General features: G+C 42.4%; 1 protein-coding gene across 1 annotated transcript in view; it reads left to right on the top strand.

Annotated features, from left to right (window-relative positions):
* The window catches only part of Slc2a2 (solute carrier family 2 member 2), a 35,748-nt gene extending 12,462 nt beyond the window's left edge, over positions 1–23,286 (top strand). Inside the window, exons 4-11 of the mRNA XM_006971166.4 lie at positions 3,990–4,114; positions 10,335–10,450; positions 11,593–11,755; positions 12,252–12,439; positions 14,291–14,395; positions 18,145–18,246; positions 18,874–19,077; positions 19,158–23,286. Coding sequence (XP_006971228.1) covers positions 3,990–4,114; positions 10,335–10,450; positions 11,593–11,755; positions 12,252–12,439; positions 14,291–14,395; positions 18,145–18,246; positions 18,874–19,077; positions 19,158–19,358 — 1,204 coding nt within the window. The 3' untranslated portion in view covers positions 19,359–23,286. The remainder of the gene's footprint in view (positions 1–3,989; positions 4,115–10,334; positions 10,451–11,592; positions 11,756–12,251; positions 12,440–14,290; positions 14,396–18,144; positions 18,247–18,873; positions 19,078–19,157) is intronic.
* Positions 23,287–24,755: the final 1,469 nt, after the last annotated feature.

Genomic DNA, 24,755 nt, shown 5'->3' with positions numbered 1-24,755 from the left:
AGCAAATCACATACTTCCACCATATAATGGCACAGTATATACATTACCATTCCAAAACATAGAGAAGGGAGCATAGTGAGGAAATACTGGACCGAAGCAAGACTGAAAACCAGCTGGGCAAACTCCAAACTCTACATCTCCAAGACTGATGTCAAAACACTCTTCAGATCTCCAACTCCTTTCAGACTGCAACACACTTCTTTCTCCAAGTTCCAAGTCTTTTTTGGCAGGTATCCAATGACTCTGATATCTCCAACATTTTGGGGTCTCCAAGACAATCCAGGCTTCAACTTCATAGCTTCACACATGGCTTTTCTAGGCCTCCATTCAGGTACACCTCTGGCACATGCCTGGCCTCAGTGGCTTCCCTTAGTCACTCCTTGACTCTAAAGCCAGAGCCGCATGGCCGAAGCTGGCAAGTTCTGCTGCTTGCTGAGACTGGAACATGGCCCCCTCGTTGGATTACATCTTCATCAGCTTTCTGTCCTTCACTGCCTAAGCTTGACTGTCCTTGAACTTGCTCTGTAGCCCAGACTGGCCTCAAATCTCAGAGATCTGCCAGCCTTTGCCTTCAGAATGCTGGGATTAAAGGTGTGCACCACCAAAAACAAGAAAAAAAAAAAGGTGTGCACCACCAAAAACAAGAAAAAAAAAAAAGGTGTGCACCACCATACCCAGTTCTAAACTTTTCTTTAGTTCCTTTTCACACATTGGAAACTTAGCTGGGTGGGATCTTGCCCTGAGGTCACCACTCCCTTTATTCCATTTCTTTTTTTTTTTTTTTTTTTTTTTTTTTTTTTTTTTTTTGGTTTTTCGAGACAGGGTTTCTCTGCGTAGCTTTGCGCCTTTCCTGGAGCTCACTTGGTAGCCCAGGCTGGCCTCGAACTCACGGAGATCCGCCTGGCTCTGCCTCCTGAGTGCTGGGATTAAAGGCGTGCGCCACCACCGCCCGGCTCCATTTCTTAATTTGTCTGTCTCCTTGAACATAAGGTTTAGCTTTATTCCACTTCCTGCTGTCCCTTTTCTCAATCTGTACATTTTGTATTTTATTTGCTCAGCTTGCTCCTTTTCATTATAAATCTTCGTTAGAGTTACCACTAATAACCACACAACAGAGTCTACACTAGGCTGTTTTGAGATTCCCTCTGCCGATGGAATAAATCCAAACCTCTTCACTTTAGCCTCAGGCAGACTCTTTGGATAAGGGCAAAAAGCAGCCACTTTCTTCACCAAATATCACAAGAACCACCTCTGGGCCACATAGTTACGTTCTTCTCCTCTGAACCCTCTTGAGCCAGCCCCCACAGCTCCAATCACTCTGGCACCACTGCCTTCCATGCTCCTATTAGTATAGGCCATTAGGCAGTGCTTAAAGCATTCCACGGCTTTCCTAACCCAAACTCCCAAAGTCCATATTATTTCAAACAAAAACATGGTCTGGCCTATCATAGCAATATCCCAGTCCCTGTTAACAACTTCTGTCTTAGGGTTCTTCCCTCTGGAAGACAGCTTCTGTGTGTACTCAGGAAACACTTCCCAGAAGATTTCACTTCAACAATGCTGGTCTCTTTTTTTTGTTGTTTGTTTGTTTTTGTTGTTTTGTTTTGTTTTTTGAGACAGGATTTCCCTGTGTAGCTTTACGCCTTTCCTGAAACTCACTCTGTAGCCCAGGCTGGCCTTGAACTCACAGAGATCCGCCTGCCTCTGCCTCCCAAGTGCTGGGATTAAAGGCGTGCACCACCACCGCCCGACTGCTGGTCTTTTCTTAATCACCACTAAATTCTCAGCTCCAGCTAAGCAGCATCAAGTATCCCAACAAAGCAAAGGTTTCACTTCAGTAGTTCTGGTGTCTTGTTAATCACAGCTGATTCTTCAGCCCCAGCTAACCAGAACCACAGACTCTTAATTGAAAATGACAAATGGCCCCAATAGAGTCTATAAACTTCCCTCTGGACTTCACAAGCCAGCCTCCAGCTTCTGCACTGCATTGTCCTCAATGTTTATCTTTCAAGCTCCTAAGGAACAGCTCACCGAATTCTCTACACTCAATGACTTTTCTACCCCAAAGTTCCAAAGTCTTTCTGTAATCTTCCCCAAAACATGGCAGGTCTGTAACAGCAGCACCCTACCCCGGTACCAACTTCTATCTGTGTTGGAGCGACTATTGCTGTGATGAAACACCGTGACCAAAGAAACTCGGGGAATTAAGGGTTTTTCAGCTCACACTTCCACAGCACTGTCCATCTTTATAGGAAGTCAGGACAGAAACTCAAACAGGGTGGGAACCTGGAGCTGATGCAGAGGTCATGGAGGGGTTCTGCTTACTGGCTTATTCCTCGAGGCTTGTTCAGCCTGCTTTCTTATAGAATCTGGAACCACTAGCTGAGGGACGGCACCACCCACAATGGGCTGGACCCTCCTCAATCACTAATTTTAAAAATGTCGTTACAGGCTTGCCCACAGCCCGATCTTAAGGGGGCATTTTGTTAATTTTCCCTCCTCTTGGATGACTTTAGCTTGTGTCAAGTTGACATAAACTACCCAGCACACCATCTTAGAAGGGCCTCACTCCATTCTCCTCTTCTGTGATGTCTTCTCCTTCTCTTGTGCCTTGCTCTTACAAAGACACCTGTGATTTCATTGAGTTTATCTGAATATTCCAAGACACTCTTCCTGTCCAGGACTGCTATTGTAATCACATCCACAAAACACCTTTTGCTGGATAAGGTGATGTTTACAGATCTTGGGATTAGGACTTGGGCTCTTGGGGGACACCATTAAGCCTACACATGGCTGCTAGGCAAATATTACTGTGTAGACACCTAGCTGTATTCTCTAAGGAAAAGGTGTGTTTGGTCTTGAAGATATGTGCTTAGAAACAGCCCGCTTGTCATCAGAGTCTGAAACCCTGATAGGCAAAGTGACCACATGAACACAGCAAGGGATGCACATGTCACTGGGGCACAAACACCGCCAAACCTGTCTGCTCAGATTCTTGTATCGGCTTTATTATCTTTGACTTAACTTTCAAGAAAGCCTGTGTGTGATTTCCACATGGCCACTTTGGTTAGTGATGTTTTTATTGCTTTTGTCAGCTTTAAAAAGGTGCTTTACAGTAGGTGGATATGGTGGGTCATGCCTATACTTCTAACACCCAGGAGACTGAGACATAAGAATTGCCACAGGTTCAAGGCCAGGCTAGTCTGCAGGCAGAGTGAATTCTACACTAGCCTAGACTCTGGAATGAGATCCTGTCTCAAAAATAATGTAATTCCTTAAATTTGGCTACTATTAATTCATAGATTTTACAAATAAATATGCTGGCTTTGTGTGAAAATAAGGATAATTATAATTATGACAGATTTTAGAAAAGTGTTTTAATCTACTTCCAAAAAATGCCCACAAAAGGAAAGTTGACTTCAAAGCAGCAACTTTACTATCAACAAAACAATAAAGAGACAAATAAATGATGGATAGCAACTACACAATCAGTTTTCAGTCACCAAAACACTGCTCATTAAAACAAACTAGTTGTAGAAAAATCAAATAACTGAATAAGTACCAGAAGTGTCCCCTTAAGTCAAACTGCTTAGGCAGGCCTGGTGGCTCATGCTATAATCTCAGCACTCTGGAGGCTGAGGCAGGAGAATCTTTGAGAGCTGAAGGATAGCCTGAGCTACAGAGTAAGGTCCAGTTAGCCAGGGCTAGCGAGTGAGACCCACATCTCCAAAACACAAAAACAAAGCAAATCAAGGGACTTGTCTCTATGAAAATAAGAGACAGGTAGACGAAAGTACATTATGAATAGTACTCAGTGCTAATACATCAGCTCACAGATAAGGAAGCAGCAGACATGCTTCAAGAATCCTGAACTAGCTTTTCAGTAAAACTAAAAAAATTATTCATCGGTAAAAATCTCAATAGGGTCTGAAAACAAGTAATTTCTTCATATTTTGGGGCTGAATTTAAAATTGTTTTTAAATTTTCAGAATCAAAGCCATGTTGGCAGCGAACAGCCTCTCTTTGACTGGAGCTCTCTTGATGGGGTGTTCCAAATTCGGACCATCACACATCCTCATCATTGCTGGAAGAAGTGTATCAGGACTGTACTGTGGTGAGTCACACACACACACACACACACACACACACACACACACACACACACACACACACACACACACGCCATCGTCTGAAAGTCACTCTAGGCAAAGATTTGTGGAGCCTAACAAGGCATCACAGAGGGAAGGCAAAGGTGGGAAGAAAGAGTGAGCTGTGATGCCATGCGTGTTCCTGTCCCCTCCAATAACATCACTTCTAATTGTTTGATCTCAGACAGATTACATAACTGGTTCTCTTTCCTAATCTGTGAAATGAAGATGACAATAACATCTGCCGCTAGTGCAGCCATTCTTTTTGTTTGTTTTGGGGGTTGGGGGGTTTATTTAAAAGAAATTTTTTTTATTCATTTTACATACCAACCACAGATCCCCCTCTTCCCTTCTCCCGCCCGTCCAACCTCCTTCCCCAATCCACCCCCCCTCCCCCAATTCCCTCCTCCAACAAGGAATGGCCTCTCATGGGGAGTCAGCAGAGCCTGGTACATTCAGTAGAGGCAGGTCCAACCCCCTCCCCCTGCCTCAAGGCTGTGCAAGGTGTCCCACCATAGGTAGTGGGCTCCAAAAAGCCAGCTCATGCACCAGGGATGGATCCTGATCCACTGTCAGGGGCCCCTAAGCAAATCAAGCTACTCAATTGTCTCACTTATGCAGAGGGCTTAGTCCAGTCCCATGGAGGCTCCACAGCTGTTGGTCTAAAGTTCATGAGTTCCTACTAGTTTGGTCTGGTTGTCTCTCCAGGTTTCCCCATCATGATCCTGATGCACTTGTTCATAGAATCCCTCTTCTCTCTCTTTGACTGGACTCCTGGAGCTCGGCCTGGTGCTTGGCCAATGCTCTCTGCAGCTGTTTCCATCAGCTACTGGATGAAGTCTCTATGATGACAATTAGGGCACTCACCAATCTGATCACCAGGGTAGACCAGCTCAGGCACCCCCTCCACCACTGCTAGTAGTCTAACGTGGGGTCATCCCTGTGTATTTCTGGGAACTTCCCTAGCACCCAGCTTCTCCCTACCCCCATGATGTCTCCCTCTATCATGGTATCTCTTTCATTGCTCTCCCACTCCATCCCTGTTCAGCTCAACCATCCCACTCCCTTATGTTCTCATCCCCCATCCCCTACCCTCGATTGCCCTCCCACCCCCAGTTTACTCATGGAGATCTCATCTATTCCCCCTACCTAGGCTGATCCATGTGTCCCTCTCAATGTTCTCCTTGTTAGCTAGCTCCTTTGGAGCTGCGGGTTGCAGTCTGGTTATCCTTTGCTTTACATCTAGAATCCACTTATGAGTGAGTACATACCATGTTTGCCCTTCTGAGTCTGGGTTACCTCACTCAGGGTGATATTTTCTAGATCCATCCATCTGCCTAGCACCGCCATTCTTAACCTGTGAGTCGTAACCCCTTTAGGGTTGAATGACCTCTTCACAGGGGTCACCTAAGACTATCAGAAAACACAGATATTTATATTACAATTCATAACAATAGCAAAATTACAGTTATGAAGTAGCAATGGAAATAATGTTATGGTGGGAGGTCACCACATATAAAGAACTATATTAAAGGGTCACAGCATTAGGGAGGTTGAGAATCACTGCTCTAGAGGAACTGGGGAAATACATTGAAAGTGTCCAGCATAGCATCTGGCAGACACCACGTGAAGCTAATCACCAGCTGTTGCCACTACTCTGGTGCTCCATTCTGGTGGCTCCGGGCTGCCATTTAACCTGCTTTTACAAATTGGAATTGACCTCAAAGGCACAGATACCCATGAAGGGTCAGGAAAAACTGATGAGGGTACAAAATTTCTCTATGATTACTTCCAATCCTTTTTTTTTTAAAGATTTATTTATTTATTATGTACACAGAAGAGGGCACCAGATCTCATTACAGATGGTTGTGAGCCACCATGTGGTTGCTGGGAATTGAACTCAGGACCTCTGGAAGAACAGTCAGTGCTCTTAACCTCTGAGCCATCTCTCCAGCCCACTTCCAATCCTTTTACTTGAAGAAAATATTATAATTCCATGTGTCTTCAAAGATCAGTTGAAGCAAAAGTGTAACTTAAATATCTCTCCTTATTAATGTGCACTGTTGACACAAACAGTAAAAAGAGGAGAGTCAGGCTGATGTGGACCACACCGTGGGTTCAGAGGGAATCAGTTCTGGCACCACCTCTACCTTAGACAGATTAGTTAAGGCCCAGCCTCGGTTCCTTCTATAAAAGATGAATAATAGCACTATGAAATAGGCCCAAGTAGTCAGTCTCTCTCTCTCTCTCTCTCTCTCTCTCTCTCTCTCTCTCTCTCTCTCTCTCTCTCTCTCACACACACACACACACACACACACACACACACTTTTTAACACAGTGTGGAAAATATTCCTCTATTTTCAAACTAGAAAATAAAGACAGAGACGTGTTATGTGGTAGCACAGAGCTGGCCCCACCAGGGGATGTGGACCGTCCACGGTCATTACACTCATGTCTTACTGCATTCCGAGTGTTAAAGTTTGCTAAACATGACCAGAAATGGAATTTAAATTCAAGTTCCTGTGACCTCCTCAGACCTAGGAGCTTATTTCTGTCATCCTTTCCTTGAAATACAGAGAAAGGGACAACTAGGTGACTCTCTTAGGCTCCACAGGTCACAGGTCAGAGTCACATGTAAAATTCCGCAGAAGTGTAAATGCCATACCAACCGTGTGAGTGTTTAAAACAACGTGGATTCTAAAGTTATACATTAATTAAAAATAGTTGACAAGAGTACCTTTTGTCAAATGACCATCTATTTTCATTTAGAAGGCAGGCATTCTCAAAGAAGTCCATAGTAAACCTTATTTTTAAATTTTGTTTTGTTTTGTTTTTTTCAAGACAGGGTTTCTCTGTGTAGTTTTGGTGCCTGTCCTGGATCTCACTCTGTAGACCAGGCTGGCCTCAAATTCACAGAGATCTGCCTGGATCTGCCTCCCGAGTGCTGGGATTAAAGGTGTGCGCCACTGCCGGCCGGCTTATTTGTAAATTTTTAAGGAAACACTAAACTCTGCAATTAGCAAATGTCTCAATATGGCACTATTTACAACATACCTAATTGCCTATATGTTTAAGAAAGCTACAGGGGGTCTAGAGTGATAGGTAGCTCAGTGGTTAAGAGCACTGGCTGTTCTTCCAGGGGACCTAGGTTCAATTCCCAGAACCCACATAGCAGCTCACAACCATCTGTAACTCCAGTTTCAGGGGATCTGAGGTCATCCTCTGGCCTCCATGGGCAATAGACACACATGATGTAAATGCAGGTAAAACACTCATACATATAAAATCAAATGAAATATGCCTTCTAAGAAAGAAAACTACAGGAAAAAGAGAGAGAGACGTACAGCAAGTGAAACACTTGTCACGAGTTTGACAATCTAAGTTCAACTGTGGGGTCCCCCATGGAAAGAGAGAACAGACTGACACAAGTTACCCTCTGATGTTTACAGGGACAGATGGACACACACACACACACACACACACACACACACACACACACACACACACACACTGAACAAATGGATGAATGGATGAATGAATATATAGAAAGCATAATGGCTCAGTACTTTTCAAAATATTTGTATTTAAATCTTTTTTTCAAATAAAATCTGTAGATTGCTTCTGGTAAAATGGCCGTTTTTTAAAAAGTTTATTTATTTATTATGTATACAGTATTCTGTCTGCATATGTCCTTGCAGGCCAGAAGAGGGCACCAGATCTCATTACAGGTGGTTGGGAACCACCATGTGGATACTGGGAATAGAACTCAGGACCTCTGAAGAGTAGTCAGTGCTCTTAACTGCTGAGCCATCTCTCCAGCCCCCCAAAATGACCATTTTTACTATGTTAATCCTACCGACCCATGAGCATGGGAAATCTTTCCATCTTCTGATAGCTTCTTCAATCTCTTTCTTCAGAGACTTGAAGTTTTTGTTGTACGGGCCTTTCACTTGCTTGGTTAAAGTTATGCCAAAATATTTTATTTTGTTTGTAGCTACTGTGAAGTGTGTTGTTCCCCTGATTTCTTTCTCAGCTTGTCTGACATTTGTATATAGGATGGCTAATGATTTCTTGAGTTACTCTTGTATCCAGCCACTTTGTTGAAGATGATTATGAGCTGTAGGAGTTCCCTGGTAGAATTTTGGGGGTCACTTATGTATACTATCATATCATCTGCAAATATAATAATACTTTGACTTCCTCCTTTTCAATTTATATCTCCTTGATCTCCTTCTGTTGTCTTACTGCTCTGGCTAGAACTTCAAGTACTGTTTGAATAGATATGGAGAGAGTGGACAACCTTGTCTTGCTCCTGATTTTAATGGAATTGCTTTGGGTTTCTATCCATTTTATTTGATGTTGGCTATCAATTTGCTGTATATTGCCTTTATTACGTTGAGGTATGTATCCCTAATATCCCTCATATCCCTAATCTCTCCAGGACTTTTGTCATGGAGGGGCGTTAAATTTTGTCAAAGGCTTTTCAGCATCTAAAGAGATGATCATGTGGGTTTTTTTTTTCTTTCAGCTTGTTTATATGGTGGAAAACATTGACTGATTATCATATGTTGAACTATCTCTGCATCTCTGGGATGAAGCCTATTTGATCATGGTGGATGATCTTTTTGAAGTGTTCTTGGATTCACTTTACAAGTATTTGAACCTAAGATTTTTGATGCAGTAATGAAGCTATGTAATCCTTCCTGGGACAGCTGGGGAGGAGCCCTCGAGGTCCTTACCCTCTTCCCTCTTCTGTACCTCACAACCACCCAAGAGAGATCTTGAGGTATTCCCACGTGATGTGGACTCAGCTAGGCATGGAACCTACATGTGGCACTCTACTCCACTGACTCTGGGAGAGTCATTTCTCACCTCTCTTAGGAGCTTGGCTTTCCTTTGATGTGATTTATTTGTTTTATGCGCATTGGTGTTTTACCTGCATGTATGTCTGTGTGAGGGTGTCTGGAACTGGAGTTACAGACAGTTGTGAACTGCCCTATGAGTCCTGGGAATTGAACCCGCATCTTCTAGAAGAGTAACCATTGCTCTTAATCACTGAGCCATCTCTCCATTCCTGACTTTCTTTAATCCTGTAAGTATGGATGAATACTAAAACATCCCTAAGTTCTTTTCTCAAGACAACCTTAGCCACTATGTAGCAGGAATCTTAAAAGTTCTTATTAATAAAATCAAACCTGAGCCAGGTATTGAGGTGAACTGGAAGATCAGAGAACCAGAACAAGTCACAGCTACCTCACCTCGCAGGATTGTCAGCTGATCTTGTTTCCTCTATGACTGCAGGAAAGGTCTGAAGTGGATTTACTGTGGGGGCCTGCCTGAAGCCCCTCTGGAAGTTTCCCGAAGACTGAGGCAAAGTATTACCTTGTCTGTCCCTTGTTGATCTACATTCGTTGGTCTAGTGTTTTCCCTTACCACACCTTCTGCATACTCCAGAAGGAAGGGGCATTCTGTTGCCATTGTTCCTTGAAGAAACATTGTTTCTAGGAATGACCTGTCTACAGTCCCTTTTCAAATGTCCTTGCTTTCCACATCCAAAACATCTAACACCACTATGATATGAACTCAACACTAAGACCAAGGAAATTGCCAAATACATAACTAAGCATTTCTTTCCATTAATATTTCCAATTACATCTTCATTTAGTATAATATCAGCCAAGGATTTCTGCATGAATTAATATCAACCAAAGCTTTCTGCAGCTGGGCGTTGGTGGTGCATGCCTTTAATTCGATCTCTGTGAGTTTGAGGCCAGACTGGTCTACAAAGTGAGTTCCAGGATAGCCAGAGCTGTTACACAGAGAAATCCTGCCTTGAAAAACCAAAAAAAAAAAAAAAAAAAAAAAAAAGGAGGAGAAGGAGAGGGAGGAAGAAGAAAAAGAGGAGGAAAGAGGAGGGAGGAGGAAGAGGAAGAAGAAGAAGAAGAAGAAGAAGAAGAAGAAGAAGAAGAAGAAGAAGAAGAAGAAGAAGAAGAAGAAGAAGAAGAAGAAGAAAAAAAAGAAAAGAAATGTTTTCTACATAAACTGTGCCCATGGTTGGGACAGTGACTCCTTTAAAACGCCTGGGGAGTGACTCTCAGTAAGGGTGCTGACTGTAATTGAATACATAATTGTTACTGAAATGTCTCAGGTTGCATTTTAACATTTCCATGTTTATGTCTCACACAGGGCTAATTTCAGGACTGGTTCCAATGTACATTGGTGAAATCGCTCCAACCACGCTCCGCGGTGCCCTGGGCACTCTTCACCAACTGGCCCTTGTCACAGGCATTCTCATTAGTCAGGTGAAATCTCCTCATCCCTGACTTTAGCCCCCTCTACCTCATCTCCCCTCCCCGACCCCCACTTCTCTCTGCCCACTACCATGTCCCGGGAAGGAGGGGTTCAACAGTGGAAAAGAGGCAGTGTGAAAAGCCAGCTTTTTAGCTCAAAGGCGAATTATATCCACTCCTTACATCATACTTGGAGCTATTGGTAAGGTTGGCAATACATAGGAAAGTCCCAATGCTATCCTAGAATTAACATTTGAATTTCAAGAAATAGCCAACTCTAGATTTTTAACTGTCTGAGTTTTCTTTGTTTTGAGTGAGCTACCTGAAAATTTAAATTTAAACAAGTATTATAAAAGCTTTTCTTCAGCTGGCGCTCTCTTTCCCCTCTACCCTCTGGCCTCAGAAGGATCTTTGGAACCCCACACTTAAGATATCGAAAAGGAAGTCTGTGAACCACCGCAATAGGTATCATAAACCTGTCGGCATTATGTAACAGTGTCATAAATCTGTGCGTCATCACATAATTGTTCTATGAAATATTTGAGTTCTATATAACCTAAGGAGCGGTTCTAAAGCAAAGCTGCAAGTCATGCCTCTCCCTCTGTGTGTGTGTGTGTGTGTGTGTGTGTGTGTGTGTGTGTGTTCACACAAGTTCACATACATGTACAGTATGCGTGTCTGTAGAGGCCAGAGGCTGATATCAGGTGTCCTCCTCTGTCATTCTCCACCTTGTTTCTGATCTGCTGAAACTGAGCTGGCTGTTCGGGTCGATTGGCTGGCTAGTGAGCTCCAGGGATCTGCTTGTATCTGTATTCTTCCAGGGCCAGTGCTACAGACACACATTACCACACCTAGCAGCAATTCGAACAATATAATTCCATCTGGATCTGGTTGCTTCCAAGAACCCTGTGTTTTGCTTTTGATGTCAAGTTCTTTAAAAGTTGAGTTGATCTTCAGCATAGCTGAGTTCTTTACGAACAAATTGCTCTTGATTTAGTTAAAATGGGACTCACTAATTACAGCCTTGCCTTTGTGCCAATATGAACTAACAGTCAAGGATCACTATTAAAAAGCCAATGCATTTTCTCTGAGTTGCTATAGAAGGTAGGCTCAAAGTACTGGGTGTCTGATATGCTCCTTCCTTGTCTTTTCAGATAGCCGGCCTCAGCTTTATCCTGGGCAACCAGGATCACTGGCACATCCTACTTGGACTGTCTGCTGTACCAGCTCTCTTACAGTGTCTCCTACTACTCTTCTGTCCAGAAAGCCCCCGGTACCTTTATATAAAGCTGGAAGAGGAAATCAAAGCGAAGAAAAGTGAGTGTACAGGGAACTCCTGCTTCTACTATTGAGGAATTAGCAGCTAATACCGAATAGTACGTGTGAATGGCTGCTCATAAGATCAACATGAGGACTTTGTAGATGAAGGCGATGATTGCTCAGAAGAACACAGATACGGCTGCTGTGTAGTTTGACTTAGACATACCTGGCACAGTGTGCATTTGCTGGGCTCAACCAGAAGCGCCTAATCCACCCTTCTCAGAACTGTGCTTTTGTGATGAGGAGCATAGTTTTCTCTCTCTCTCTCTCTCTCTCTCTCTCTCTCTCTCTCTCTCTCTCTCTCTCTCTCTCTCTCCAGATGAAGTCAGATGTTCTGCTTTTCTTTCTTTAATCAAAGAACAGTATTTAATTTAACCAGAGAAGAAGAATTGCCAAAGAAAGGGGCGTGCAGATCTGTAGCACCTTTGTGACCAGAAAAAAAAAATTTATTTTTGTCTGACCTGGGTTGTTTCAACCTGTTTTGGGGGATCAGGCTTGAAGAGACTAAGAGGAACTGAGGATGTCACCAAAGATATTAATGAGATGAGAAAAGAAAAGGAAGAGGCATCTACGGAGCAGAAGGTCTCCGTGCTACAGCTCTTCACAGATTCCAGTTACCGACAGCCCATCATAGTGGCACTAATGCTGCACATGGCTCAGCAGTTTTCCGGAATCAATGGCGTAAGTTTAAAAACTCCTGACATTAAGCGAGCAAAGGGAGCCGAGACAGAAAGAAAGAGGCTTAGGTTTAAGTTACTAAAAGATATTTGTAAATGCTGACATCAAGTATTATTATAATATATGCTTGGTAGTACTTGATTTCCCTTGATTTGCTTCAATGGTTCTCTAAAATTAGCTCAATATTTTAAAATGTCAACAATCAATTGAACTTTGGGTCCATTAAGAAGAAGGCGATGGGGCTGGCAGATCACTACAATGTAAAGATCTGAATTCAGAGCCCCTCACCCATATACAAAGGACCTACATAATTGCACATCAGAGCTTGTGTTTTGAGATGTGCTGATCCCTGGATCATTAGCATACTAGGCCAACCAATCGGTGAACTTCAGATTCCAAGAGACCTTGTGTCAAAAAATAAGGTGGAGAGCGATTGAGGAAGACATCCATCATTAACCTCCTCCCTTCACAGACGTGCATGCACACTCAAGTGAACACATGCACAAATGCAAACATGTACACATGCATATACCAGACAAGGGAGGTGGGGTAGAAGTGAAAGGCAAAGTCTATAACAAATGCACAGTGAGAAAAGAATACTACTTAAGCTACCAACCCCCAAACCTAAATTAAAAGGTTCTTAGAATATGAAATCTCAGATTTCTAATAATTTACACAAAAAGGAGTTCACAGTTCCATTTGGATGGTATACTTCAGATGGATAAGTAGGTAGGTAGGTAGATGATAGATAGATAGATAGATGACAGATAGATGATAGATAGATAGATAGATAGATAGATGATAGATAATTAGATAGATAGATAGATAGATAGATAGATAGATAGATAGATAGATAGATAGATAGATAGATAGATAGATAGATAGAATTGTTATACACACCAGTGAAAATATAAAATTTGTATTACTTTTTGGTTACTGTTGGGCAGCATCTATATCAAAGCTGAATTTATAACAGACATTATGATTCAGTGATTCAAATTCTGGGTATAAATACTCACATATTCCATCAAAATAACTGCTAAGAGTGTATATCTTCCAGGAGTGGTAGCACATGCCTTAATCCCAGCACTTGGGAGACAGAGGCAGGTGGATCTCCATGAGTTTGAGGCTAACCTGGTCTACATAGTGAGTTCCAGGTCAGCCAGGGCTACATAGAGAGATGCTGTCTCAAAATACAAGAACAAAAAGTATATACCAAAGCAGCACTATTCAGAAACACCCTAAAAGAGCAGTCATCAGTAGAATGGGTAACTAAAGTGTAGTAATGCAGGTATATTAGCATACCACATTTGGATAATGAAGTGTCCAAAAAGGTTCTTCATGGAGACAATGTCTAGCAAAAGAAGTCAAAACAAGAGAGTGTGTGTGATGCATTAACATCAAGTACAGGACTTGGCAAAATTCATCTATCATGTCAGATGTTAAGTGAATGATTCCCTTAGGACAATGGATAAAGGGATGGAGGGGTTCTGCAGCATCAGAAATGAGTTAGTCCTTTACCTGGGTTCTCTTTACATGGTTGTTATCAGTTTTTAACACAATGGAGCTGTTCGCTTATGTGTACATGTTATATGGTTATACATTAACAAAAAGTTTAGAAATTAAACAAATAAAGGAAATGAAGTAGTGGAGTTTTCAGCTAAAGCCAAGAACTTTGAAGCAACCAGGAGCTTTAAACACTGAAGGAAGTCTTGTCTGAGGAGAGGGTGGGGTAAACTTTAGAGGATTCTAGAGAGCATGGTTCCACAAAAACTAAAAATAAGCAGCCATATGTCTTGCTCTGGGGACCTCAGCTGGAGGCCCCCCTTGAGATGGCCTCTTCTTATCCTGCAGATATTTTACTACTCGACCAGCATTTTCCAGACGGCTGGGGTCAGCCAGCCAGTGTATGCCACCATAGGCGTGGGTGCCGTCAACATGATCTTCACTGCTATCTCTGTAAGTCACTAGCCCGTGTATGCCACCATAGGCGTGGGTGCCGTCAACATGATCTTCACTGCTATCTCTGTAAGTCACTAGCCTGTGTATGCCTCCATAGGCGTGGGTGCCGTCAACATGATCTTCACTGCTATCTCTGTAAGTCACTAGCCAGTGTATGCCACCATAGGCATGGGTGCCGTCAACATGATCTTCACTGCTATCTCTGTAAGTCACTAGCCTGACGAGCACTAGGCCCGTTCTTGGCCCAGGAGTGCAGGTGGGATGGTGGCTTATGGTTACAGTATCAGCAACTTTGTCCACGTGCATTGTGTGTGAACAGATAAGTGAACAATGGGGAAAGTCCTGTGCATGCACCAGCCACTGCTCTAAGATGAGGCTGGCTGGGATGGTGAGTCACTGGCTCTCCCACTGTGGAGGGTGCCAGCCATGCATTCATTTGGTGAATTAATAACTCACTGGCAAGACTTTCTCTCTCTGTGAGACTCTAGGCTCTGGTTCTTCTCTATTTAAACAGCTCAGGGCCGGCTGACAGCTTGCCATCACAGCAACATTGGGCACATTCCCTAGCCTCTCCCTGACTGGTGGAGAAATTTCATCCTGGTATATTGGGGAAAACATTTAAAAAGCTAATAGATAACTAAGCTTGTAAACAGAATTAAACAAACTTGGCAAATTCCTATGATGTTAGATCACTGGTCAGAACTTCCAGGCAGTTCACAAGTAAATACTCCTGGTGATACATTCCAATATGTAATAAAAAATGAACTTTCATTGTCTTCCCTATTCCAACAAAAGAAAGAAGTTATTTACTTTTTTAAAGCCAAGGACTAGTTTGATATTTTGACATAATAAGAAGTCTTTGTACTTCTCAACTAATGAAATTCACTCAAAATGAAACTAACTTGACAGATTCTTACCTTTGAATACAACATATTCAAATGCTTTTGAGTTTTAATGTTGGTCGGAATACTATAATCAGCTTATTTTGCCACTTGGTTTCTTGTTGTCTGTATATGAACTTTAACTATTACCTTGGGGTGGCCAATAAATTACAGGCTGGCTCCCCAGACCTCGTCACACAGTGCTGGATCTTGGAGAGCAAAAGGAGGGTAAACCAAACAGAATACTGTGTTTATACACTCTCCACTCCAGAGACAGCACCATCCAAGCCAAAGGCTGCTGCAATCAATAAAGGCCACTACTGGGGCACAATCCAAGGGACTCTTTGTCCTTTTTTCTCCTGAAAATGGTATTTTTTACAAAATAGACATTATTATTAAAACATGTTGCTTAAAATAGGATTTGCTATATAAAGCATCATGTTGTTAAGATTGGGTAACTCAATTTGTGAGGAAAAAAAAAGAAAAGAAAAAATTGTGCAGAGTTTTATTTCTTCCCTCAGTACCCAAACTCATTGAGTGGAGGAGCAGTTTAATCAATAATTATTATAAATTATAAACATAATATGCATCTTAATTGTTTTGAATATGGAGCATTTTGAGTTCATTCTTTTCTTTTACAAAGGTCTTAAACTAAATGGCTGACACACAAGAAAATCAGTTCTAATCACTTCATTAGAACTCCACAATTTTAGAAAGCATTGAAGTGTTTGACTTAGGTTTTCCATATAGTGGTAGTAGACACTTGTGATCCTAGCACTCAGGAGGCCGAGGCAGGTGGATCTCAAGTCCATGTACAGCAAGGCTCCATGCAAGACATTGTAGTAAACCAAACCATAACAAAGCCCAACAAAGGAGATTAGTTTTGTGTCCCTGAACTTGAAAACAAGTTGTGCAGAAAGAATCAGCACTCGTGGATTTTTTTTCACTCACTCAGGAGCAACATAAATCATCTAGCCCATTTTTTCTGAGTGCTTGAGAAACAGAGACATTCCCAACTACACTGTGAATGATGTCCCGGCTCTATGCTTTCATCCGTAGTGATGAGCTGATGGAAGGGCGCTTATGATCTTGAGAAAAGAACAAAACAGGAAAAAAGAAGGGGGTACTGGGAGGCAGGATGGCTCTTGGAGCAAAGCAGCAGCTGCGCAACTCCAGCAAGGCACCAGCACCCAAGGGATGTGCAGACTCGGCAGGAATGAGGGCTGTGGTCCAGCAGATGTCCCAGTACTGGACCCTGCTTCTCCACTGCTCATGTGCATTTGAGTGTCACCTAGCCTCCAGGAGAGAACGCAACTCAATTTTCAACACACACTTTTTTAGCTTTTATTATCCAGTTAATGTTTTTCATAGACAGAAGAAACAGATATTCCTGCAGAAATATTCCTGTTTTCTCATACCCTGATAATACTATGTCAACATCATGTATCATTCCTCTAGCTTTGAAAGAGCCAAAAATGTATGAGGGCTGGAGAGATGGCCCAGTGGTTAAAAGCACTGAGTGTTCTTCCAGAGGGCCTGAGTTCAATTCCCAGCACCCCCCACCCATCTTCTTAGCTCACAACCACCTTTAACTCCAGTTCCAGGGGACTTGATGGCCCGCTTCCGCCTACAAGCACTGTAGGAATATGATGTGCAGACATACAAGCACATAAAGCACCACATATGTAAAATGATATAATTTTTAAGAAATATATAAAAATGTTTTTCTCACTTATTTCTTAGTAAGTAAATGTAGGTGCTCAGCTTGTCGTCCTTTCTAGAGTGCTCTGAAATACAGGTCTGAATGCGCCTCTGAAATAAGGGCTTTCACTGCAAGTGAAGACCAATGCTCCACAGATGTCTGTAGGCACAGAGCTCAGCATGCTATGGGTGTTGGTTTGCTGTTGACTCACTTAGATTGATGAGCATGGCCAGGTTGCTCACCAAGATGGGAAATTATGGTGTGTGTGTGTGTGTGTGTGTGTGTGTGTGTGTGTGTGTGTGTGTGTGGCCAGTGTTGACAAGGTCCCAAGGGTCAGCTCTAGTCAAAAAATGTTGATCTTGGCTAATAGTCAATCTTACTGATTGATGCAGAGAATCATAACTCAAAGACTGAGGACAGGTCTCCTCGGTCACCATGAAGAAGCACTGTAACATCTTGCTGTGATGTCTTCTCTTTCCAAATACACAGCAGTTCACTCCCACCACAGGTATGTGTAAGCACACCAGGGAAACACAGAGCTCACTGTTTTGGTACAGTGATCAGATTCACTGTACATCCTCAGGTAAGCAGTCATAACCTGACTTCATTCAACACTGAGAAGCTGGATGAGAAAGGTTGACATCTGAACAGCTATACTGTCTCAGATGTCTGTGGCACATGAAACCTGGTAATGATTAAATGAGCAAGTCAGAAACAGGGTCACCGTTTCCTTTTTAACAGCTCTTCTCCTTGAATCCAGGGCCTGTGCCTACGAGGCAAGGAAGCTGCCCCTGAGCTACCACCCCAGCCCTGATAAATGTAGATCTTTCACAGCTTCATTGTAGAGATAGTCCTGTGAGGCACCAGGATGTGTGGCCTCTCACTCCTGAATTCAAAGGGATGGCCCCAGAGTGTTGAGAACTTCTCAAATCAATGTGGTGAAATGAAGGCCATGTTTAACCACCACTGTCTACCGAGCCTAGCACCATCATCACACACAAGTGTCACCTCACCTCAATTGCACATCTGTAAAATGGGGCCACAGCACTGTCTCCACCCCACTCACTACATACAATAAGACAAGCTCCTTACTGGGAAAGTGTACAAGTACAGAGACAGCATTGCTTGGCACAGGATACTGAGATGATACGTTAACTTCCTAGGTACTGCTTGTGGAGAAGGCCGGGCGGAGGTCCCTGTTTCTAGCTGGAATGGTTGGGATGTTTTTCTGTGCCATCTTCATGTCCGTGGGCCTCGTGCTGCTGGTGAGTTTGCTCCCTGGCACAGGCAAACCTCTCTGGCCTCCAGGTTAGAGAGCCTTACACGTGACAAGTGCTGGAGACTAACTTATGAAATAAACGAAGAGGAGAAATGGAAAGGAAAGGGGAACCATGCTCTTGGAGTTAGAGACTGGAGTACCAGCATGCCACTTCCTGTCCAGGGCGGCAGAATTGCTGCACGGGGGGGGGGGGGGGGGGGGGGCGGGGCTGGGGGGGGGGCTGCCTGAGGGTACAACCATGGGCGCATCCCCGAACCTCCCTCCTAGCCTAGCGTCTTCACCCTGCACTTCACAGGGAGTCAACCCTGTCTGGCCATCTTGGTAGAAGATCTTCTTGATTGTCACAGGGAAAGACTAACTATGGAACAAAATTCAAAAAGCCCTAATGCGAGGGATTGGCTGGGCAGGGGCTCCAAATACGGAAGCAAGATTTGGGTTGGACTAACTTGTTTCAACCAGAGTAACTTGAACTTGATAAAAAAAATAAACACGTCAGGTTAGAGAGCTGCGCCCAGCTCTGCGCTCAGCCTGAGAGAATTCAGAAGCTGCTAACCTCAGGGAGGCTGCAGCCGACGGCCGCCTGTCCCACTTACAGCTTTCTCTTTGTCTCCAGGACAAATTCTCCTGGATGAGTTACGTGAGCATGACTGCCATATTCCTCTTCGTCAGTTTCTTTGAGATCGGACCAGGTCCAATCCCGTGGTTCATGGTTGCTGAATTTTTCAGCCAAGGACCCCGCCCCACTGCTCTGGCCCTGGCTGCCTTCAGCAACTGGTTTTGCAATTTCATTATCGCGCTCTGCTTCCAGTACATCGCGGTAAGCACCCACACTGTGCAAGCCCGGAGGACCCCGCAGGCCGTGCAGCTGCTGACCACATCTGTTTGCTCTCCTTGCAGAATTTCTGCGGGCCTTACGTGTTCTTCCTCTTCGCTGGGGTCGTCCTGGCCTTCACCCTGTTTACATTTTTTAAAGTTCCAGAGACCAAAGGAAAGTCTTTTGAGGAAATCGCTGCAGAATTCCGGAAGAAGAGTGGTTCGGCCCCACCACCCAAAGCTGCTGTGCAAATGCAATTCCTGGGGGGTTCGGAGACGGCCTGAGGGTGACTGTCTAAAGCCCAGGGACAGAGAGGGGACCACGGGGTCCCTCTTAACCAACCCCCTCAAGAGTGTACGCCTACACCCAAGAGTTTTGTTTTATATCTTTTGAAGAATTTGTAGACTGATCGGAAATGTCAACAAATATTGCTAAAGAAAGTATATTTTTTTAACTTAGAGAATCTATTTTTTTTGACGGTAAAACGCCTAATAAAGTAAACCAACGGGGCTCTTGTTATTTTGGTACTCTACAGGGAAAGTGTGTTACGATCTTACTAGCCCTGTCCGTTTTTTTTAAAACTGAAATTGAAGTGCTTTTGATATAACATATCATTGCTTTTTGAAGCATGTGACTACTGAAGCTACAAGTGATATCTATATATTTAAACATAATTAAATTGGAATTTTCTTAGTCATAGATCTGACACTAAAGGACATGGCTGTGTCCGCAAGGCTCGTGTTCAAACTGACATTACTGTTATCCTTCCTCGGCCTCTCTCACTGTATTAGCGTTTGTGTTTTGCTTAAAATTATTTCCCCATATTTTTATATAGGATAGCTGAGTATGTTAAACTATATTTGTGATGAAAAACTATTTTATGGCTACCAAAATCTTCCTATAGTAAGAGAAAATATTTTAGTTTCTTTGATGTAGTTTGTAACTAACACTCGTCTTTCCTAGCTGCAAAGCCTAGATTATCAGTTAATATTAGCGTCTAAACCAAGTTAGTTCCTCATCACTTCAGTCTTTTGTGCTCTACTTCTTTTTTTTTTTTAATTGCCCACTAGTGTTTTTGTCTGAGGTGTTATAAGACACACTTAAACCATCAGGAGTCAGGCATTTTGTATCCAAACTCTTATAAACTGGATCAATCTCACAGGGAAATTTGGAGTAACAGGTTGCTCTACTTGTTTTAAATTTTTTTTTAAATTAAGATTTGTCAGAAGTTGATTTTCAGACCTAATTTAAAAAATCCCTCCTTAATTTCTCTGGAAATACCAACTGGGCTCCCTGGCTCACAACAGTAATTCATTTTCAACTTTTTCTCTGTCTTGACCATGCACAGGTCCTTTCTTTATAAACTACCCTGTTGTTGGCACTGACATCCACTGTGCCCTCATGTGTGTGGACAGATTGGAAATACTGTCCCTAACTACAGTTAGGGACACACAGGCAACCAAAATGTCTCCAAGCTGTTTTCCCTACAAAGTAGAGCAGGAGAATAACCACTCATGGATGGCTGGATGGCTGGATGGATGGATGGATGGTTGGGTGGATGGGTGGATGGATGGCTGGATGGATGGATGGATGGATGGATGGATGGATGGATGGATGGATGGATGGATGGATGGATAGATGGATGGATGGATGGACGGACAGATGTATGTTGGTGGAAAACTATTAATTTTTTCACTGGGGGATCAAGTCATTGTTTCACGCAGCCTAGTCTGGGCTCTTGAACTCCTGCCCCTACTTCCCAAGTGCCAGGATTACAGACCTGTGCCACCAAACCCACCCAGTGAAAAGCACCTGTAAAAAAGGTACTCCTGACACATGGAAAACCTCACTGAACACATCTCTTTTCCTCCTTCCTGTCTCTCTTCCTTCCTCCCTCCCTCCTTCCCTCTCCCTGCCCCATCTCTCTATTTGTTTAAGAAAGGGTTTGTGTAGTGATCAGTGATCTGGAATCCCTGTGTAGACCAGGCTGACCTCCAACTTGTGGTAATCCTCCTGCCTCTGCCTCTAGGGTGTGGAATTACAGGTGAATGCCACCATGCTTGACTCTTTCTTGTGCTTTGTTTGCTTATTCTTGGTCAGACTTGCTCACATACATGCAGTCCAAACCAACAGGAAATTATTTCTATCTTTTTTTAACTTTGATTTTTTTTTACTCCTTTGTGGACAATTTGGGTGACTTTTTTTTTTTTAACTTGAAATTTCAGGAGCCAACCAAAAGTAAGTTTAAGCTGTGGAGACTTTTTGCTAGGCTCTCTCTCTGTGAGGCATGGTTCTAATCCTCTACTGCATTCAGAATGCTGACAGCCTCTGGGAAGCTCATAAGTTCCAATAAGTGGTACAGGAGCTGAATATTTTACATGGATGGATGTGCTCTCTATCAAATCATGGTCCCTGCCCCATTCTCTGAGAGAATAAAGTAATAAAGTTTTTCAAAGGAATCCCAAAGATCACTTTTAAGTTGTAACTACTTATTTTTATCTGACCTCAAATTCAAGATATTCCAGTCCTCAAGTTTTCTGTCTCAGAAATGAAAGTATCCTACATTGTACCCTGGCTAAGATGGGTATTCCCCATTCACACTGCACATCTCAAGACCAACAGATGCTCAAGGCCTTAGAGAAAGTGAAACATCCTCCATAGATCCTAAATCATCTCTAAATTTCCTAATAGACAATGTAAACACATGCAAATTGTCACTACGCTCTATTGTTTAGAGAATACTGCTGAGAAAAACATCCGTGCATGCTCATTGCAAATGTAATTTAAAACTCCATGTGAGGATGCAGAGCCATCACTATCAATGATCAACCCTATTCATGTGCTGAGGAAACAAAGTGAATAAAGCTTTAAATGATGGTGACCAATGTACCAGTTAACATAATCAAAAAAGAAAAAAGAAAAAAAAAAAAAACTACTGGCCTTCAATGGTAAACCACAAAGCTGCCACTACTTACATTAATTCCCAGGAAAATTAGATGTGATTTTGAATGTTCAATTTGAGGTATCATTTTTGTAATGCTATTTTCATACTCTACAGTCTTTACAAAGGTGATTTTTCTCTCACCTTGTCTGAAGTACAACTGGACTTCTTGGTCTGGCCACATAACTGTTGCACCTCATTATTGTCTGCTGTCTGGGCACCCAAGAAAGGGTTTTGTCTAAGTTTCTATTCCCAGCCTTCCTGGGCACAATCCACTCTGTAATATGTTCTGAGCTGTAGTGAGACATTGTTCACACACTTTATGGAACTTACCGTCCAATGGAGACTTAAGAACAAGGGAATCCATGACCCATGCATGCCTTTCACTTTCCTTCAGATGCATTCACTGAAGGTACGTGATATCATCTCCTACTTCAGCACACAGACCTGAGGATCAAATATAGAACTATAGGACCTAGGATAGAGGGGTGCTCCACAATGGTACTTAGAACTGGTGTTCACAGAAATGCTGCCGAGATAAAGACTGTGACATAGAAGACAGATCCAGTTGTTCTTTTAAATAAATGGAATTTATGAGTTCAAGATAATATTTTCTTACTTCAAGGGAAAAATATCACAAGTCAATGATAAAATACCATGGAATCTAACTTAAGAGTTTTTATTTTGTTTTTAAAACATGTTTTTGTCTAAGTTATATTACATTAAGTGGTCTATATGTAATATTATTTCTTTGGATAATATTAAATACAAAATAAAATGCTGCATATTGTATTTAAATGTTATATATATACATACATGTATATGGATTACAATCGCAGGACAAAAATCAAAGCTTGTTGATAATTCCTTAAAATTGTAAAAATGTTATTTACCAGTGTGTATGTGCCAAATATGTTTTTTTGTCACCTTGTTGCACAAGCAGCAGATAAACAATTGTAAGGCAATATCTGTGCATCCAGTGTCCTAAATGAAGACAGAGCATGAAGTGTGAGCTACATGTTCCCAAGGTTTCCACTGTATTCTACATTGGGATCAGCAGCAGGAGAGCCAGCCACTCTGATCCCTCTAACGGTGTTTGTATTGATTTCTAACTTGTTGTACATTTTAAAAATTATCATAAAATGAAACTGGCCTTAAGTTAGAAATTTACATACAACTAATATTTTTTGCCCATAAGTACATTTCTGAATGCTTGGTGCTGCTTTAGTTTATATGGAAAATACCCACGCTAATAAAAAAATTAAAAATTATATTGATTAACTGTGAATTTTTTCTCAAAGTATTTTTCCTTACTCTTATTTTAGGGATAAAAAATGAACTATTCTTTAAGCCCAAATCTTCCTTCCACCTGGCAGCCATTTTGTCTTCAGTTAGGACAAAAACTGACTTAAAGGCTGGGGGTGGTGGGGGAGGAAGGATGGCTCCTTTTGGTGAAACACATTAATTCAATAACTTTATCTGAACTCTTGTTATGAGCAGCGTGTTGTCTGAGAGGCCTGTGAACTGCACAAAGACTGGAGACCGTGGCTCCCCTTTGCAGGCAGCGGCACTCTCCTCACAGGGCTAAGGCTCACAGCCACAAGGTTCCGTGTTATAAATAAGGGCAAACAGAGGAAAAGACAAGCTGGAACCTTCAGGCTTCTAATGTGACATCTTCAATTTCTCATCTTACGTTTAAATAAGTGACAAGGATGCAACTTTCCAGAACATGGTGTATATCGCCATTAAAGCTCCTCTTCTCAGGGCTGACAAGACGCCCCATGAGCCTGAAGATCTGAACTGTATTGCCAGAGGTCAGGTAAAGGGGAGAACCAACTAACAAAGCTGTGTTCTGACCCCCCACACACACCCGCACATACACACATGCTGTTTGTTTATGTGCACAATAGATATATATATATATAGAAGTAAGTACTGTATCCTATTCAATGAGATTCTAACATTAGTAATTTGTTACCATCAATGACTGAAAAACAAACAAGAAATCCATGTACATAAACACGCTTTTCTCCTGTCTCTTTTTTCATATTATGCTATCATTGTGAGGACTATGCACAAACTTTTCTCTAACAGCTATAAACTTTATTGTATTTTTATTACCACTTCGCCTTAACTTATTTCAAAATATTTTTTAATATTTTGCATATGATTATAAATAACTGCAACAAAAATATCTATAATTTTAACTTTAAAAATCTGTTGTGTCAACCCAGAAAGACAGTCATGGTATGTACTCACTCATAAGTGGATTCTAGACATAAGATAAAGAACAATCAGACCACAACCCATAGAACCATGGAGGCTATATATATAGCATGGAGGTCCCTAGGACAACTGTGGCTTATAATAAATATTGGTTTTACTCAATTATTGGGAAAAAATAGCCAAATGAATGGAAACACATGAACTATAAACCAAAGGCTGAGGGGCCCCCAGCTGGATCAGGCCCTCTGAATAGGTGAGACAGTTGATTGGCTTGATCAGTTTGGGAGGCAAATAGGTGGTGGGACCAAGTCCTGTGCTCATTGCATGAGTTGGCTGTTTGAAACCTGGAGCTTATGTAGGGACACTTGGCTCAGACTGGGAGGAAGGGACTGGACCTGCCTGGACTGAGTCTACCAGGTTGATCACAGTCCTTGGGGGAGGCTTTGCCCTGGAGGAGGTGGGAATGGGGGGTGGGCTGGGGGTAAGGGGAGGTGGTGGGAGGGCGGAGAATAGG

The sequence above is a fragment of the Peromyscus maniculatus genome, chromosome 6 (assembly GCF_049852395.1).
Source record: "Peromyscus maniculatus bairdii isolate BWxNUB_F1_BW_parent chromosome 6, HU_Pman_BW_mat_3.1, whole genome shotgun sequence".
Taxonomy (NCBI): Eukaryota; Metazoa; Chordata; class Mammalia; order Rodentia; family Cricetidae; genus Peromyscus; species Peromyscus maniculatus.
This window is presented reverse-complemented; position numbering and strand designations above follow the sequence as displayed.